The 15,112-nt window shown below is 37.1% G+C and overlaps 1 protein-coding gene across 6 annotated transcripts in view; it reads right to left on the reverse strand.

Annotated features, from left to right (window-relative positions):
- Nucleotides 1–3,927: 3,927 nt before the first annotated feature.
- Nucleotides 3,928–15,112, reverse strand: part of akna (AT-hook transcription factor) — a 37,672-nt gene continuing 26,487 nt past the window's right edge. For 4 of the 6 annotated variants that reach the window (XM_051938179.1, XM_022191014.2, XM_022191012.2 and 1 more), the window contains exons 12-23: nucleotides 14,826–14,984; nucleotides 14,370–14,604; nucleotides 11,761–11,867; nucleotides 11,335–11,567; nucleotides 11,119–11,242; nucleotides 10,507–10,641; nucleotides 9,440–9,576; nucleotides 8,028–8,150; nucleotides 6,823–6,903; nucleotides 6,546–6,644; nucleotides 6,292–6,403; nucleotides 3,928–4,892 (exon numbers count right to left, since the gene is read on the reverse strand). In XM_051938179.1, the coding sequence (XP_051794139.1) occupies nucleotides 4,667–4,892; nucleotides 6,292–6,403; nucleotides 6,546–6,644; nucleotides 6,823–6,903; nucleotides 8,028–8,150; nucleotides 9,440–9,576; nucleotides 10,507–10,641; nucleotides 11,119–11,242; nucleotides 11,335–11,567; nucleotides 11,761–11,867; nucleotides 14,370–14,604; nucleotides 14,826–14,984 (1,771 nt within the window). In that variant the 3' untranslated portion in view covers nucleotides 3,928–4,666. The remainder of the gene's footprint in view (nucleotides 4,893–6,291; nucleotides 6,404–6,545; nucleotides 6,645–6,822; nucleotides 6,904–8,027; nucleotides 8,151–9,439; nucleotides 9,577–10,506; nucleotides 10,642–11,118; nucleotides 11,243–11,334; nucleotides 11,568–11,760; nucleotides 11,868–14,369; nucleotides 14,605–14,825; nucleotides 14,985–15,112) is intronic. The other 2 variants (XM_051938180.1, XM_022191013.2) reach the window with 2 other exon arrangements.

Below are 15,112 nucleotides of genomic sequence, written 5' to 3' on the forward strand. Positions count from 1 at the left end.
CATACTAAATTATTAAGTTTTTTGTCCATTTTCAAATGACACACTAAACTATGACGTTTTTTGTCCGTTTTTGGATGACATACTAAACTGTGACATTTGTTGTCCATTTTCAAACGAAATACTAAACTATGACGTTTTTTGTCCGTTTTTGGATGACATACTAAACTATGACGTTTGTTGTCTGTTTTTGGGCAACATACTAAACTGTGACGTTTCTTGTCCATTTTCAGATGATATACTAAAGTATGATGTTTTTTGTCTGTTTTTGTATGACATACGAAACTATGACGTTGTTGTCCATGATCGGACAAAAAATGACATTTCTTGTCCATTTTCGGAGGACATACTAAATTATTAAGTTTTTTGTCCATTTTCAAATGAAATACTAAACTATGACGTTTTTTGTCCATTTTTGGATGACATACTAAACTATGATGTGTTTTTTCCATTTTCAGAGAACATACTAAACTGTAACGTTTGTTGTCCATTTTCAGACGACATACTAAACTGTGACGTTTGTTGTCCATTTTCGGACAACATACTAAACTATGATGTTTTTTGTCCGTATTTAGATGACATACTAAACTATGATGTGTTTTTTCCATTTTCGGATTACATACTAAAGTTTGAAGTTTTTGTCCATTTTCAAAAGACATACGAGTATGATGTGTTTTTTGCATTTTCGGAGAACATACTAAACTATGACGTTTTTTTGTTCAATTTTGGGCGACATACTAAACTGAAGTTTCTTGTCCATTTTCAGACGACATACTAAACTATGATATTTTTTGTCCGTTTTTGGACGACATACTAAACTGTGACGTTTTTTGTGTGTTTTTGGGCGACATACTAAACTATGATCTTTTTTGTCCATTTTCGGACGACATAGTAAACTATGATGTGTTTTTTTTCCATTTTCCGAGAACATACTAAACTGTGACGTTTGTTGTCCATTTTCGGACAACATACTAAACTATGATGTTTTTTGTCCGTATTGAGATGACATACTAAACTATGATGTGTTTTTTCCATTTTGGACGACATACTAAAGTTTGAAGTTTTTCTCCATTTTCAAAAGACATACGAGTATGATGTGTTTTTTCCATTTCCGGAGAACATACTAAACTATGACGTTTTTTTGTCAGATTTTGGACGACATACTAAACTGAAGTTTGTTGGCCATTTTCAGACGACATACTAAATTATGATGTTTTTTGTCTGTTTTTGTATGACATACGAAACTATGACGTGGTTGTCCATGATCGGACAAAAAATGACATTTCTTGTCCATTTTCGGAGGACATACTAAATTATTAAGTTTTTTGTCCATTTTGAAATGACACACTAAACTATGACGTTTTTTGTCCGTTTTTGGATGACATACTAAACTATGATGTTTGTTGTCTGTTTTTGGGTGACATACTAAACTGTGACGTTTCTTGTCCATTTTCAGATGATATACTAAAGTATGATGTTTTTTGTCCGGTTTTGGACGACATACTAAACTATGACGTTTCTTGTCTGTTATTGGACAAAATATTAAACTATGACGTTTTTTGTCTGTTATTGGACGACATACTGGACTGTCACGGTTTTTTCATTTTGGGACGACATACTAAACTATGATTTTTTTTGTTCATTTTTGGACAAAAAATGACATTTCTTGTCCATTTTCAGGCGACATACTAAACTATGATGTTTATTGTCCATTTTCAGACGACTTATTAAACTATGACTGTTTTTGTCCATTTTGGAACGACATACTAAAGTATGATGTTCTTTGTCCGATCATGGACAACGACATCGATGATGATCTTCGTCCGGTTTTGGATGACATACTAAACTATGACGTTTTTTGTCTGTTATTGGACGACATACTGAACTGTCACGTTTTTTTTCATTTTTGGACGACATATGACCTTTTTGTCCATTTTCAGAAGACATACTAAACTATGACGTTGTTGTGCATGATCGGACAAAAACTGACATTTCTTGTCCATTTTCGGACAACATACTGAATTATAAATTTTTTTGTCTATTTTCAAACGACATACTAAACTATGAGGTTTTTTATCCGTTTTTGGGCGACATACTAAACTGTGACGTTTGTTGGCCATTTTCAGACGACATACTAAAGTATGATGTTTCATTTGTCCGTTTTTGAACGACATACTAAACTATGATGTTTTTTGTCTGGTTTTGGACGACATACTAAACTATGACGTTTTTTTGTCTGTTATTGGACGATATACTGGACTGTCACGGTTTTTTCATTTTCGGACGACATACTAAACTATGATGTTTATTGTCCATTTTTAGACGACATACTAAACTAAGACGATTTTGTCCATTTTCAGATGACAGACTAAACTATGATGTTCTTTGTCCGATCATGGACAATGACATCTATGATGTTCTTCGTCCGGTTTTGGACGGCATACTAAACTATGACGTTTTTTGTCTGTTATTGGACGACATACTGAACTGTCACGTTTTTTTTTTCATTTTTGGACGACATATGACCTTTTTGTCCATTTTCAGAAGACATACTAAACTATGACGTTGTTGTGCATGATTGGACAAAAACTGACATTTCTTGTCCATTTTCGGACAACATACTGAATTATAAAGTTTTTTGTCTATTTTCAAACGACATACTAAACTATGAGGTTTTTTATCCGTTTTTAGGCGACATACTAAACTGTGACGTTTGTTGGCCATTTTCAGACGACATACTAAAGTATGATGTTTTATTTGTCCGTTTTTGAACGACATACTAAACTATGATGTTTTTTGTCTGGTTTTGGACGACATACTAAACTATGACTTTTTTTGTCTGTTATTGGACGATATACTGGACTGTCACGGTTTTTTCATTTTCGGACGACATACTAAACTATGATGTTTATTGTCCATTTTTAGACGACATACTAAGACGATTTTGTCCATTTTCAGATGACAGACTAAACTATGATGTTCTTTGTCCGATCATGGACAACGACATCTATGATGTTCTTCGTCCGGTTTTGGATGACATACTAAACTATGACGTTTTTTGTCTGTTATTGGACGACATACTGAACTGTCACGTTTTTTTTTCATTTTTGGACGACATATGACCTTTTTGTCCATTTTCAGAAGACATACTAAACTATGACGTTGTTGTCCGTGATCAGACAAAAACTGACATTTCTTGTCCATTTTCGGACAACATACTGAATTATGAAGTTTTTGTCCATTTTCAAACGACATACTAAACTATGATGCTTTTTGTCCGTTTTTGAATGACATACTAAACTATGACGTTTGTTGTCTGTTTTTGGGCGACATACTAAACTATGATTTTTTTTGTCCATTTTCGGAAGACATACTAAACTATGACGTTTTTTGTTCATTTTCGGACAAAAAATGACATTTCTTGTCCATTTTCAGACGACGTATTAAAGTATGACGCTTTTTGTCCATTTTCGAAGGACATCCTAAACTATGATGCGTTTTTTCCATTTTCGGACAACATACTAAACTATGACGTTCTCTGTCCATTTTGGACGACATACTAAACTATGACGTTTGTTGTCTGTTTTTGGACGACATACTAAACCATGTTTTTTGTCTGTTTTTGGAGAACATACTAAATTATGAAGTTTTTTTGTCCATTTTCAAACGACATACTAAACTGTGACGTATTTTGTCCGTTTTCGGACGACATACTAAACTATGATGTTTTTTGTGTTTTTAGACAACATCCTAAATTAGGAAGTTTTTTGTCCATTTTCAGATGACATACTAAAGTATGTTTTTTGTCCGGTTTTGGACGACATACTAAACTAAGAAGTTTTTGTCCGTTTTCGGACGACATGCTAAACTATGACGTTGTTGTCCATGATCGGACAAAAAAAATGACGTTTCTTGTCCACAACAACACACTAAACTATGACAGTTTTTGATATATTTTGGACAACATACTAAACCAGGACGTTTATATGAACCATGTAAAGATAGTCAGGTCCAATCAACTTGTGCTTGGAAAAACAAACAAACTTGCAAGCTCTTAAAATTCTGTACAAAAGTTCAACAACAAATTACTTGAACAGCAACATAATTCTGAGGATGTCCAGCATCTCAAGTTTCAAGCATCTAAAGCCGAGTTCATCAACAGGTTTCAGAAAGGAATGCATTTCATTTACAGCATAAAACAGCACAAGTTTCTATAGCAACTAAAATAACACTGAAGCCCTGAAGTTATTTACTACAAATAGAAGTCATATTATCAATAAATAGCTCAAAATAGAGCACCAAGTCATGAGAACATCAAAACTGTTACACTGTCACATTAGGCGATTTCTATTCCAGCATCTTGGAGGCTCAAAAAGCAAAATGATCTACAGTACATCATTGTTTAAGTTGTTGTAACTGGACATCTTTTTGGAAAAATTCTACTCATCCAATTACAAATGTTTGGCCACCTGAGATACACAATAAATTCTACTTTAAAAACATTTTAAAAATCCCTCAGGAATAGTCTTCCTCAAATACAGGAACCAAAAAAACTATACAAAGAGGAATATTTTTAGTATTTTATTCACTTTGGTCCTTCATTCAGTTCTTCAGGCTCCTGGTAAAAGCTTCATTCTGCAGCTGAACTGATGGTTTCCAGTTGTAAAGTTTAGCTGCAGGACTGCGTTAGCATCTCCTGGTACTGCAAGCCAGTAGCCAGAGATTGAGCCATGTTTCTGGAGGTGTGTTTCATGTTTTGAGCTGCTCTGATGGCTCTGTTCAGGGAACCGTCCACAGAAAGCAGCTTATCAACCGACAGTGAGCGTCTTCTCCTGCCTCTTTCGGGCGAGGAAGATCTGGTGGTTGGAGAGACGTAGAGCGGCGATGGGAATAACCTGAGGAGACAGAAAAAAATAAACATTTTTGAGTTTTTTTTGCACAGACAATAAACTGAAAGATAAATACGATTTTCCTGTGTCTGATGATGCTGTTTATTTTATTTAATCTTCACCTCCTTCACCAAATGTAATATCTCCAGCCACATTTTATTTTAGACATGTTTGTCATATGCAAAAAGGTCACAAAAACATACTTTAGTATGTTGCTAAAAATTACACAGAAACATCGTAGTAAAGTATGTCATCAAATATATTGTCAAAAGCATTGGACTTTAACGTCATCCAAAATGTTGCAGAAACGTCATAGTAGTATGCCATTAAATGTCATCAAAAACATCATAGTACATATTAAGTTGTCAGAAACTTTATACTTTAGCATATTGTCAGAAATAGTGCAGAAACATCGTACTTTAGTGTGTTGCCAAAAACTTTTCAGTTGTCATACTTTAGATTGCCAACAAAAATGTCAAAAACTTTGCAGAAACAGACGTTTCTACTTTCGTTAAAATGTCATACTTTAGCATGTCGTCAAAAATTGCAGAAATGTCATAGTATGTCCTGAAAAACTTCATCAACATCATACTTTAGTATGTCGACAATTTTTTTCAAAAACGTCATACTTTAAAATGTTTGCAGAGATGACATCAAAAACCTCATACTTCAACATGTCAAAAACTGCACAGAAACGTCATACCTTCAAAGTGATCCTGTATAAGAATCAATGCGTTTTTATGTCATTTTGGTTCAGAATAATCATTTAAGGTTTTTATTATATTTTTATCCAACAAGAAGGATTTTCTATTTGAAATATGTTAATTTTTCACTTTATAACAGACTTTTGAACATTTTGATAATTGAGAAAGAAGAATATTAAACAGAACACCAATAGAAGAACATCATCCATTTTGTTGACATTTTTCCTCTTTTCCTTAAAGTTTGTTCATCACCTCTTGTATGGTATTATCAGTACAGCTTGGAGTCATAATCCAAATATTACAGTTTCTTTAAAAGTATAAAAGGCAGATTAAAAATCTAAAAGAATGATATCAAAAACATGTTTTTTTGAGGAATAACTGGAATATAAAGTGATAAAAACTTCTCATTACAAAGATATTTCAGGAAAACGACCTCATCGGATCATTTTTGATCCACTTATGCATGTAAAGGTTAAGACATTTCAGGTTGCTCATTAGATTCTGTAAAAAGATGCTTCATTAAATCAACATTTTCAGGATGTACTTGTTCGCACCAAAACAAAGGGAAAATCTGGAGTCAACATTATTTTTGTTATTTTACTGTAATCTTACAGGTCACTCGAGATTAAACTGGGCTGAATGTGACCCCTGGACTGTAATGAGTTCGACACCTCTGCTCTAACAGACTTCAGGTGACTTACAGGAGTGGCGTTGGACCGACCGGCCTGTACTCCAGCAGCCCGGGTGAAGCTTCAGCTGCACAGTATCTCCTGCTCGTCGTTTTGTTGGGAGACTCAGAGTGTCGGCGGCAGTCTGAGAATCACAGAGCAGGTCACAGCTTCATTCAGATAATTAAACTCCTTTCAGTTAGTGCAGACTCTAATCATTTCTGTGCTTGAACAACAGCAGTAAAATGTGCTGCTGGAGTTTACAGAGAACACGTCTCGTCTCTCACCTGGCTCAGTGCATCTGTTGGGTTCGAGGCATCCACAAAGAGGACACCCAGGGCAGCGGCTGGAGGGAAGAGTCGACTCTCTGACGCCACCAGCTGGACCTGGAAGTCCAGAAGAACCAAAGGAGGCTGATCAACAACTCCATCATCACAGTTAATGTAGACAAGGGCTGCAATATGGGCTTTAAATAAGTCTAAAAGGCAGATTTTACCCCCTTTTCCCCGAATGCAAAGGAGGCTACATTTGCAGGAATTTGCTGCTCAGTATCGGGTTTCTTACGTTCAGTTCGTCCTCTGGGACCCGACAAACACCGAGGACAAAGAAAGGCTCGACTTCTGCTGCTGTCGGGTTCATCTGCTGCTTCAGATACAAAGAGAGAACATTTAGAGGAAAAACTGTGCTCCAAAAGCTTATTTAAAGGTGGTGAGAATGTGTGCTGACTTTAGCCACACTTTTAAACACTTCAGATTAGTGTGATTTTCTGTGGATTCTAATTCATGTCAGATACAATGGTGGAAATAAGCTTTTCTGTAAAAATAAGACATTTGAGTATAGGGTCATTTTTGCAAAATTTAGTGTTATTTTTTCTTGAAAACAAACAAAAAAATATCAATTGTATTGGTCTGTGTCTGTCTAATGCAGTTACAACGTTTAAAACACACAAAAGAGATTTTTTCACAAATATTTCATGATATTATTTGAGATTGTGGAAAATTTTTTAAAGGTGTCTGAAAAAAAACGGCCACCCTCATGTGACCAAATGGATGTTTTTGTCCTTTTTACATTTGATTTTTTAAAACAATTTCAGGTAAATTTATGTATATGGCGTAAAAAAAATTGGCAATGTTGTGTATTTTGGGGAATTTTTATAAACTTTAAGTGCATCTCCCAGAATGTTAACGATATACTGCGTATACAATAATATTAATACATAATATTTTGTTACATTTAGGGATTGAGGTCAGACATGGGAGTTTTTTTAAATCTCACAATGCACAAAAAAATAATGTTGCTGATCGCTGACATTTCAAACTGTGATAATTTTGGAAAAACTGCCTACAAATGCAAAATAAATCAGTTTTTGTGTTTTCTTCATAACATAAAGACGATATCATGTAAACTTTATAACATCTTCATATATGTAACACTATGTATTTGTAATTGGCTCTTGTATTTAAAACATGAAAACTAGAATGAGTACCCAAGTCTAAAGCCAGGTCATGTAGTTTAGGAAATTTTACTAGTTTTATGTGCTTAATATGAAAGTGGCAAAAAAAGAAACTCAGTCATGATTTGCATGTATTTTGAATGAATTCAGGGCTCAGTGGGAGGTAATGCTGTTCTCAAATTCATCAGTAAGAGGTAAGGTTCTTCAAATACTGTATCAGAGACACTACATTCTGCAGTTGTGTCAGAATCACTGAAAGCGTCTGACGTTACATTAGAAGTTAAATTAGCCATAGTGGAGAGCCAGATGTTCTTACTGGTTTGTGTTCTCCTGCTGCGGACTGAAGTCACCTGTTGCCAGCTGCTGTCTGGTGCTACAGATGTTTGAGTACATCTGGACACCTGAGGATGAGGAGATGAGTCCGGCTCAGATTTTCTCACTGAAATAACAAACGTCAGATGCATTAAGTGATATATTATGATGCTAAACCACACAAACTTTCATAGCATCAGTGTGTCGATGTATACAAATTCCATTGTGTGCATCTATGTTTGAAATGCAGCTTCTCTACTGGTTTGGTTTACATAGACCAAATTTGAGACCAAATCCCTTCTTTGAAATACCTTAAGACTCATGTTTTTATGATAGAAACCATTTGTTCCACACATTTATATATTCTATGCCATCTGGATCTATAAGCAGTAAATGATAAGGGGGTGTCAAATTTGACAGGACGCTTCTATTTCAACCAGAGCAGCTTTTCTACTGTTTATGGTCAGGAAACATTCAGACCAATTGCAACTTAAGCCATCCCACCTGACAATACCCAAAGTCTCAACATTGCAGCTCTGCATACAGACAAAAACGTAAGACGAGGGACAGACGAAGGGACGATAGAAAAAGAAAGCAATACAAAGGAATTAAAGAGAAACTGTAAAAGATTAAGATTTATTGAGGATTATACACTACTGTTCAAAAGTTTGGGGTCATCCAGACAGTTTCATGTTTTCCATGAAAACTCACATTTTTATCCATGTGTTAGCATAAATGCACAAGGGTTAGCTAACACCATTAGCTAACACAATGTAGCATTAGAACACAGGAGTGATGGTTGTTGGAAATGTTCCTCTGTACCCCTATGGAGATATTCCATTAAAATCAGCTGTTTCCAGCTAGAATAGTCATTTACCACAATAACTATGTCTGGAGTGTATTTCTGATTCATTTAATGTTATCTTCATTGAAAAAAAAAAAAGTTTTTCTTTCAAAAAAGGACATTTCTAAGTGACCCCAACTTTTGAATGGTCGTGTAAACTTTAAAGTTGGTTGGGACTGTTCAGTGAAGATGTCAGACAGTTAAAGAAAAAAGGGAAAAAGTTTTGGCTAAACTTTGTCTTTGTCAAGTTATGCATTTTATTTTCAGAAGCTGTTTCATATATTTTCTCATATTTTTAAATGCAGCCATTCTTTTACTTAATGACAGAAGAACATTGCACATATCTACAGTCTTACATTTCTATAAATGTTAAGTAACAATAAATATTGTCAAAATGTATTTAATCATCCTGAATATGCAACTACTAGGCTACCTCAACATATATCACACTAACTAAGGTTAGACATTATGATGTTGTGGACCTTTGCTTTAATAAATTTTCTCTTTGAATCTTAGTTGACTACCTCTGCTCTAGGTGTTAGCAGTAAAATGTGAATATACCGTGTACTTACAGAGGTCTTGTTGTGGTTTTTGTGTTTGTGCAGAAGCAGATCTGGTTGTTCGTCTCAGCACACGTTCCTCTTCTACCTCATTAAGTGACTGAGTTTCTCTTCTTTCACCACTGGCTTCCCTTCGTTGCTCCACAGACCTGAGCAGTGAAAAAAAAAAGTATAAACACACATAAAAAGAACAGATTACTGGTAAAGTATATGAGGGCAATTCTGCCTCAATTCACAGAATGTGCAACGTCTGACCAAATTCAGCTTGACAGATTTTTTTTCGTGAAGTGTTGAATATTGAGTGAGTTGAGGTGTTTGAGTTATAAATTCTTAAATAAGGTGAGGTCACATCCATTTTGGTGTCATTTTCTACGCACAGATCGACAGATCAATGTAGCTGTAGTCCTGAAAATTTGCAGAATCAGTGATACAACCCTGCTTTGATAGAATAACACAAACCAGTTACATGACGGTGGAAATTGGGTCCAAAAATGTAGAGTATGGTGCTAGTCAGAGGCAAAATTTAGGAGAAAAAAAAATGTAAATGTTTTTTGGAACGGCTGCACAGTGGTTGGTGGTTAGCAGTCTCGCCTTGCAGCCGGTTCACGTCCCGGCCTTCCCAGGATCTTTCTGCATGGAGTTTGCATGTTCTCCCTGTGCATGCGTGGGTTTTCTCCGGGTACTCCGGCTTCCTCCCACAGTCCAAAAACATCCTGAAGTTAACTGGTGACTCTATATTGTCCGTTGGTGTGAATGTGATTGTTTGTCTCTATATGTAGTCCTGTGATAGACTAGTGACCCGTCCAGGTGTCCTCTGCCTTCATCCTAAGTCAGCTGGATAGGCTCCAGCCCCCCATGACCCTAATGAAGATTAAGCAGTGTATGGATGGATGTCTTTTTGCATACATAGCAAACATTAGGATAATCACTGATCACGTGTGAAGGTGAAACCACTCCAGTTGTATAATATTGTTACTGGGCTAAAGAAATATCATGTTAATCCTCTTGTTTCACTCTACAGACAAACTCAACTTCCGTCTACAAAAGTGTGTTGTTTCATTTTGCAGGATAAAACCCACCTGATGCATGGTGAGGAGGAGTTGAGAGTTGAAGGAGCTGCTTTCACAGAGCTGAGAGGTTTCTTATTCTTCAGACAGCTTTCTAGTCTCTCCTTCAGTCTGGTTACTTCAGCCTGTAGGGTCTGAATGGCATTACTAAAGAAAAACACAAAAAAAATATTTTTAAAATCATGAAACACCATCCAGTTAAAGGTCAGAACTTTTTCTTATCACACCAAGTTCCAAAGTCAAACTCTAGTACAGTCCAGGTGGTTTAAGTCCAAATGTATTCACACTGTTTAAAATGAATCATGCAGAACCACACTATGCAGGAAACAACAGAAGGTACCTCCTACTATGCAACCTCATTCAATAGCAGCAGATTCTGTGACAAAGATATGATAATAGAAACATTCAGCATGGTGGAGCATTTCATGGACTTTCAGGTATTCTTGTAATAACCGTTATCCATCAGTGTGTGATTTATAGCATCACTGCGGCTCTGATCGTATGTTTTCTGGAACATTCTGCACTCTATAGTGATGTGGCTTGTTCACTTTGAGTCCCACTCAGGAAAACGTGGCCTTGTTTGCACAGTATCGCCATGGTAGCAGCTGCTGCACACACACTTACTCGCAGTTCGCGGCCTGAGAATTGCCATGGTGATACCGAGCAGGCCGGGAGGAGCTGGAGGGGGAGCTGTGGAGGGAGTCGATGGTTCTGCAGCAGCGGTCAGAGTCCTCAGAGCCAGTGGGAGCTGCAGAGAGAGGAAAAACTAATATAATAAATAACAGAGTATAAGGACAGCAGGTTTTAGTGTTGATTCACTGATTCAAACTGAAGACTCACTGCTGTCATTGTCCTCCGGTGTTTGTTCTCTCCAACTGACCCAGTGTTGTGGAGAGCAGGAGAAGGTTTGTCTCTTCTGTCCTGGTCTGGTTCTGCTTGGCTGATATTGTTTAAACTGGGAGTCCAATCTGGGTTCTGTAGCTGTTAGACGATGTAATGATGATGAAGATGGAGTAGAGACCAGGCCTGCTCGAGGCCTTTCAGAGTTTCCCTCCTGAGGCACTGAAGCGCTGCTGCATCATAGTAGAAGATTAAAAACACAAAAACAGATGACCTGTGAGAAACAGACTAAAAACTGGACACTGCATGGCACTGAGAAAGAGGAAACACCAATGTGTGGCGTGTTTGTTACATGGTGGGGGATGGAGGTGAAATTTATGATGCAGTAAATAAGGGAGGTGATGTGAGGCAGTGATTTCTGCTCACCTCTCTGATGCCCTCTGCTGGACAGGACTGGAAGCTGCAGCAGGAGTCAAATGACTGCTCTCTGAACCAACAAAACCACTGTCCATCTCTGGAGAGATGATCCCATCCTGGTGGACACGAAACAGATCACAGTATTTAACTACATACATGCACTACCGCTGAAAAGTTTGGGGTGACCCAGACAATTTCATGTTTTCCATGAAAACTCACACTTTTATCCATGTGCTAACATAACTGCACAAGGGTTTTCTAATCATCAATGAGCCTTTCAACACCATTAGCTAACACAATGTAGCATTAGAACACAGGAGTGATGGTTGCTGGAAATGTTCCTCTGTACCCCTATGGAGATATTCCAGTAAAAATCAGCTGTTTCCAGCAAGAATAGTCATTCTATGAACTGTATGCAGTTTACTACTATTTTCTTTTTTTACTACCTGTCGAAATCCCTTTAAGTCACTTTGTCTTGAAATGTGTAAATACTGTGAACTGACTTAATACATTTAGTATCTGTATAGATATGAAAATTAGGAGTGTTTTGTTTATAGTGTTGTAGAGACTTTTACAGTATTTACTAACCATTAATATTGATGTTACTCTGGTTACCAACCTGCCTTTATTCATCTTTTTGTTGTATATAAGCTGTTGAATACTTGAATTTCCCTTTGGATTCATAAAGTATCTATCTATACTGTATTTCTACAGTTTACTACATAAAGTCTGGAAGCATGTAAATGTTTGGATCGCTGTATAGAGGTTAAAGCTCGTGTCCGGAGTTTCCATTTGTTTTCAATTTATGTATCATTTTTTACCAAAGCTTAAATGTGTTAGTGTAGTTCGATACTATAATACAATGTTAGTATGACGCGATATGAAATTTTATTCATGAGCTCCGCCTTCCTCTCATAGACCCCCATGTTATTCCAAAAAGCGCCGGTCGCTGCCGACCAATCAAGTTCGAGCTTCAGCTTTGTCATGCTGTCAATCAACGGTTACGCGCACAGCAAGCAAGCCCATGCAGAGGTGGGCGAGCTACGCACTACGCAACCGCGCGCACATTTGTTTTGCTTGTGGAGGAGAGAGCATCAGGGCTCAGCAACTTCCAGAAAAGTTACCAATCCCACGGCTTGTCAGGCCAAGAGACTGCAGGACGTTTTTTGGCTCGGGGTGCTCGCGTCGCTCCCCGACCACGGCCTCCATAGCCTGCCTGACGGCTTCGTTTAGATGCCCGACCTCTGGAGGAAGATGTTGGGGCGTCTGGGACATACTCTTCGTCAGAGGAGTCATGCAATTCTGAACTCTAGATAGAAATAAATAAACAATCTAACACATATACACGCGTAAATGCACTAAGTTTGATAAACAACGTCATCGAGAGGGATACACGAGTGTAATCACATATTGAAACTTTACTCGTTCGTCCTAGCAGATTCATGTTATTTTGGTATTAGGACAAGTTAGACTCAATACAGCATTCTAACGTAATTCCTTTATTATTTACTAAATGTACTAAATGTAGAAGAGGGGAAAACAGCAAAACAGGCAAGATGCTGCAGCACTCCGGGCACTCCTCTCATGTACTGCGCGCGTGCACAAATAAAGGGGCGAAATCAGAGGGAGGGAGGGTGGGACCAACAGTGTTTTGGGAGACGCTGCGATTCAAACTCCGGACAGCAGCTTTAAGGTTTAATGCTAGTTTAAGGAGCAGATATTTAGAAAGTTGCAGTTGTCTATGGAATCAATACATCTCATCTTTTCACATAAATAGTAGGTTTTAATTAATTACTACTGGGATGTTTATAGTTAGCGGTGTATCGTTACTGTTTCAGGAAATCATGAGAGGTTGAAAGAATACTTTGGGGAATTAAATCATGAGTTTATGCAAGTGTACACTGCTTGTATGAGTTGAGTTCTGTGTTTCCACATTTAAAAAAAAAAATCAGACTGGACAAAAAATATGGCTGTAGTCACTGGTACATTACACATTCACTTTTATCTGACAGCTTTGAAGCTTTAGGTTTGAAATTTTTTCAATCACAAGGGAGCCTTACCATCCAACATTCACTAATTTACTGTCTGTTTACATTTGGAGACAATAAACCATAAAAAAAGAACATAAAAAATGTTCTTTTCTCATAAACTTCTATGCTAAAAGACTAGCCCTCTGCTGGCTGTTGGAAAGAATGGAGGTATTACTTCCACATTTGTTTCTATTGTCAAACCAAAAGGCTACGTGAATCATTTCCAGACAGTCTATGTGACTCACTCACAAATACAGAAACCATTGTGTGCAGCAGTTAAATAGTGAATGTTTAGAAGTCTGAATTTACATGATCTTCTTAATATAAATCATATAGCATCAGGAGGAATGGTACTCATTCTCTATTACCCTTAGATGGAGAACGTCATACTGAAAATCCAATATTTTACAATTTCTGCTATTATTAGTATAATTATAAGTTATAAAGTCATATATTTTAAACATGGAATAAAATATTACAAAAACTCAACCTCAAAATGACATAAATATGCCACACTTTTGTATGGAATCAAAAATAAAAATCATTGACAGGTTGTTATTTATGCTGGTAGTTTACAACATGACTGACCTGAGAATGTGCTCTCCTGCTCCCAGTTTGACCCTTAGAGCTCATCCTGTCTGCAGGAATATCTCCGAGGCTGCTCAGACTGCTGCTGTGGGACTTTTTCAGATCCAACCTACTTCTGCTACTGGGAGGAACTGGGGTGGACTGACTGGAGGCGCCGTGTGAAGGAGGACTGGACCTGCTGCTCCACTGTTTACTGGTGTCAGCTGGAGAGTCGGGAGGGTCTGAAGTGGTTTCACTGTCAACAGAGAAGCACAATTTAGTCAAAGCCAGTGAAACCAGCTTCCATTAAAAAGTCTGTAGATGTGGTTTTGCATGATATCATTTTTAATTTCTATTTAATCAAAAGGTGGGTGAAAAATTATCATGTTACCATCAAAGCTAAAAAATGTATATTTATACTGGAATGCACAAGTTTTTTGATGCAGGAACATCTCAGAGCCGCTTTCTCAGACAAACCTCAGTGGGAGAGTTTTCCAGACTTTTTTAATTTCTTGATCCAGTGTCTCGTCCTTCTTGTCCTCAGCCTGTAATTCAGTTTCTAAAGCAGCAGACGGAGGAAGTCTTTCCCCCAAACTGTGGTCTAGAAGTTTAGGAAGCTCCTTGAAGCTTTGGTAGCTAAACAGAAACAGAAAGAACATTTAGTGTGAAAGAATATTTAACTTATTGTTCAAATAAGTTAAAGCTGCAAGGCTATTTGTTTTCCCACATATAACCCTCTGACATCATTTTTAAAAAAGCGACAC

Source organism: Acanthochromis polyacanthus, chromosome 18, assembly GCF_021347895.1.
Source record: "Acanthochromis polyacanthus isolate Apoly-LR-REF ecotype Palm Island chromosome 18, KAUST_Apoly_ChrSc, whole genome shotgun sequence".
Classification (NCBI taxonomy): Eukaryota; Metazoa; Chordata; class Actinopteri; family Pomacentridae; genus Acanthochromis; species Acanthochromis polyacanthus.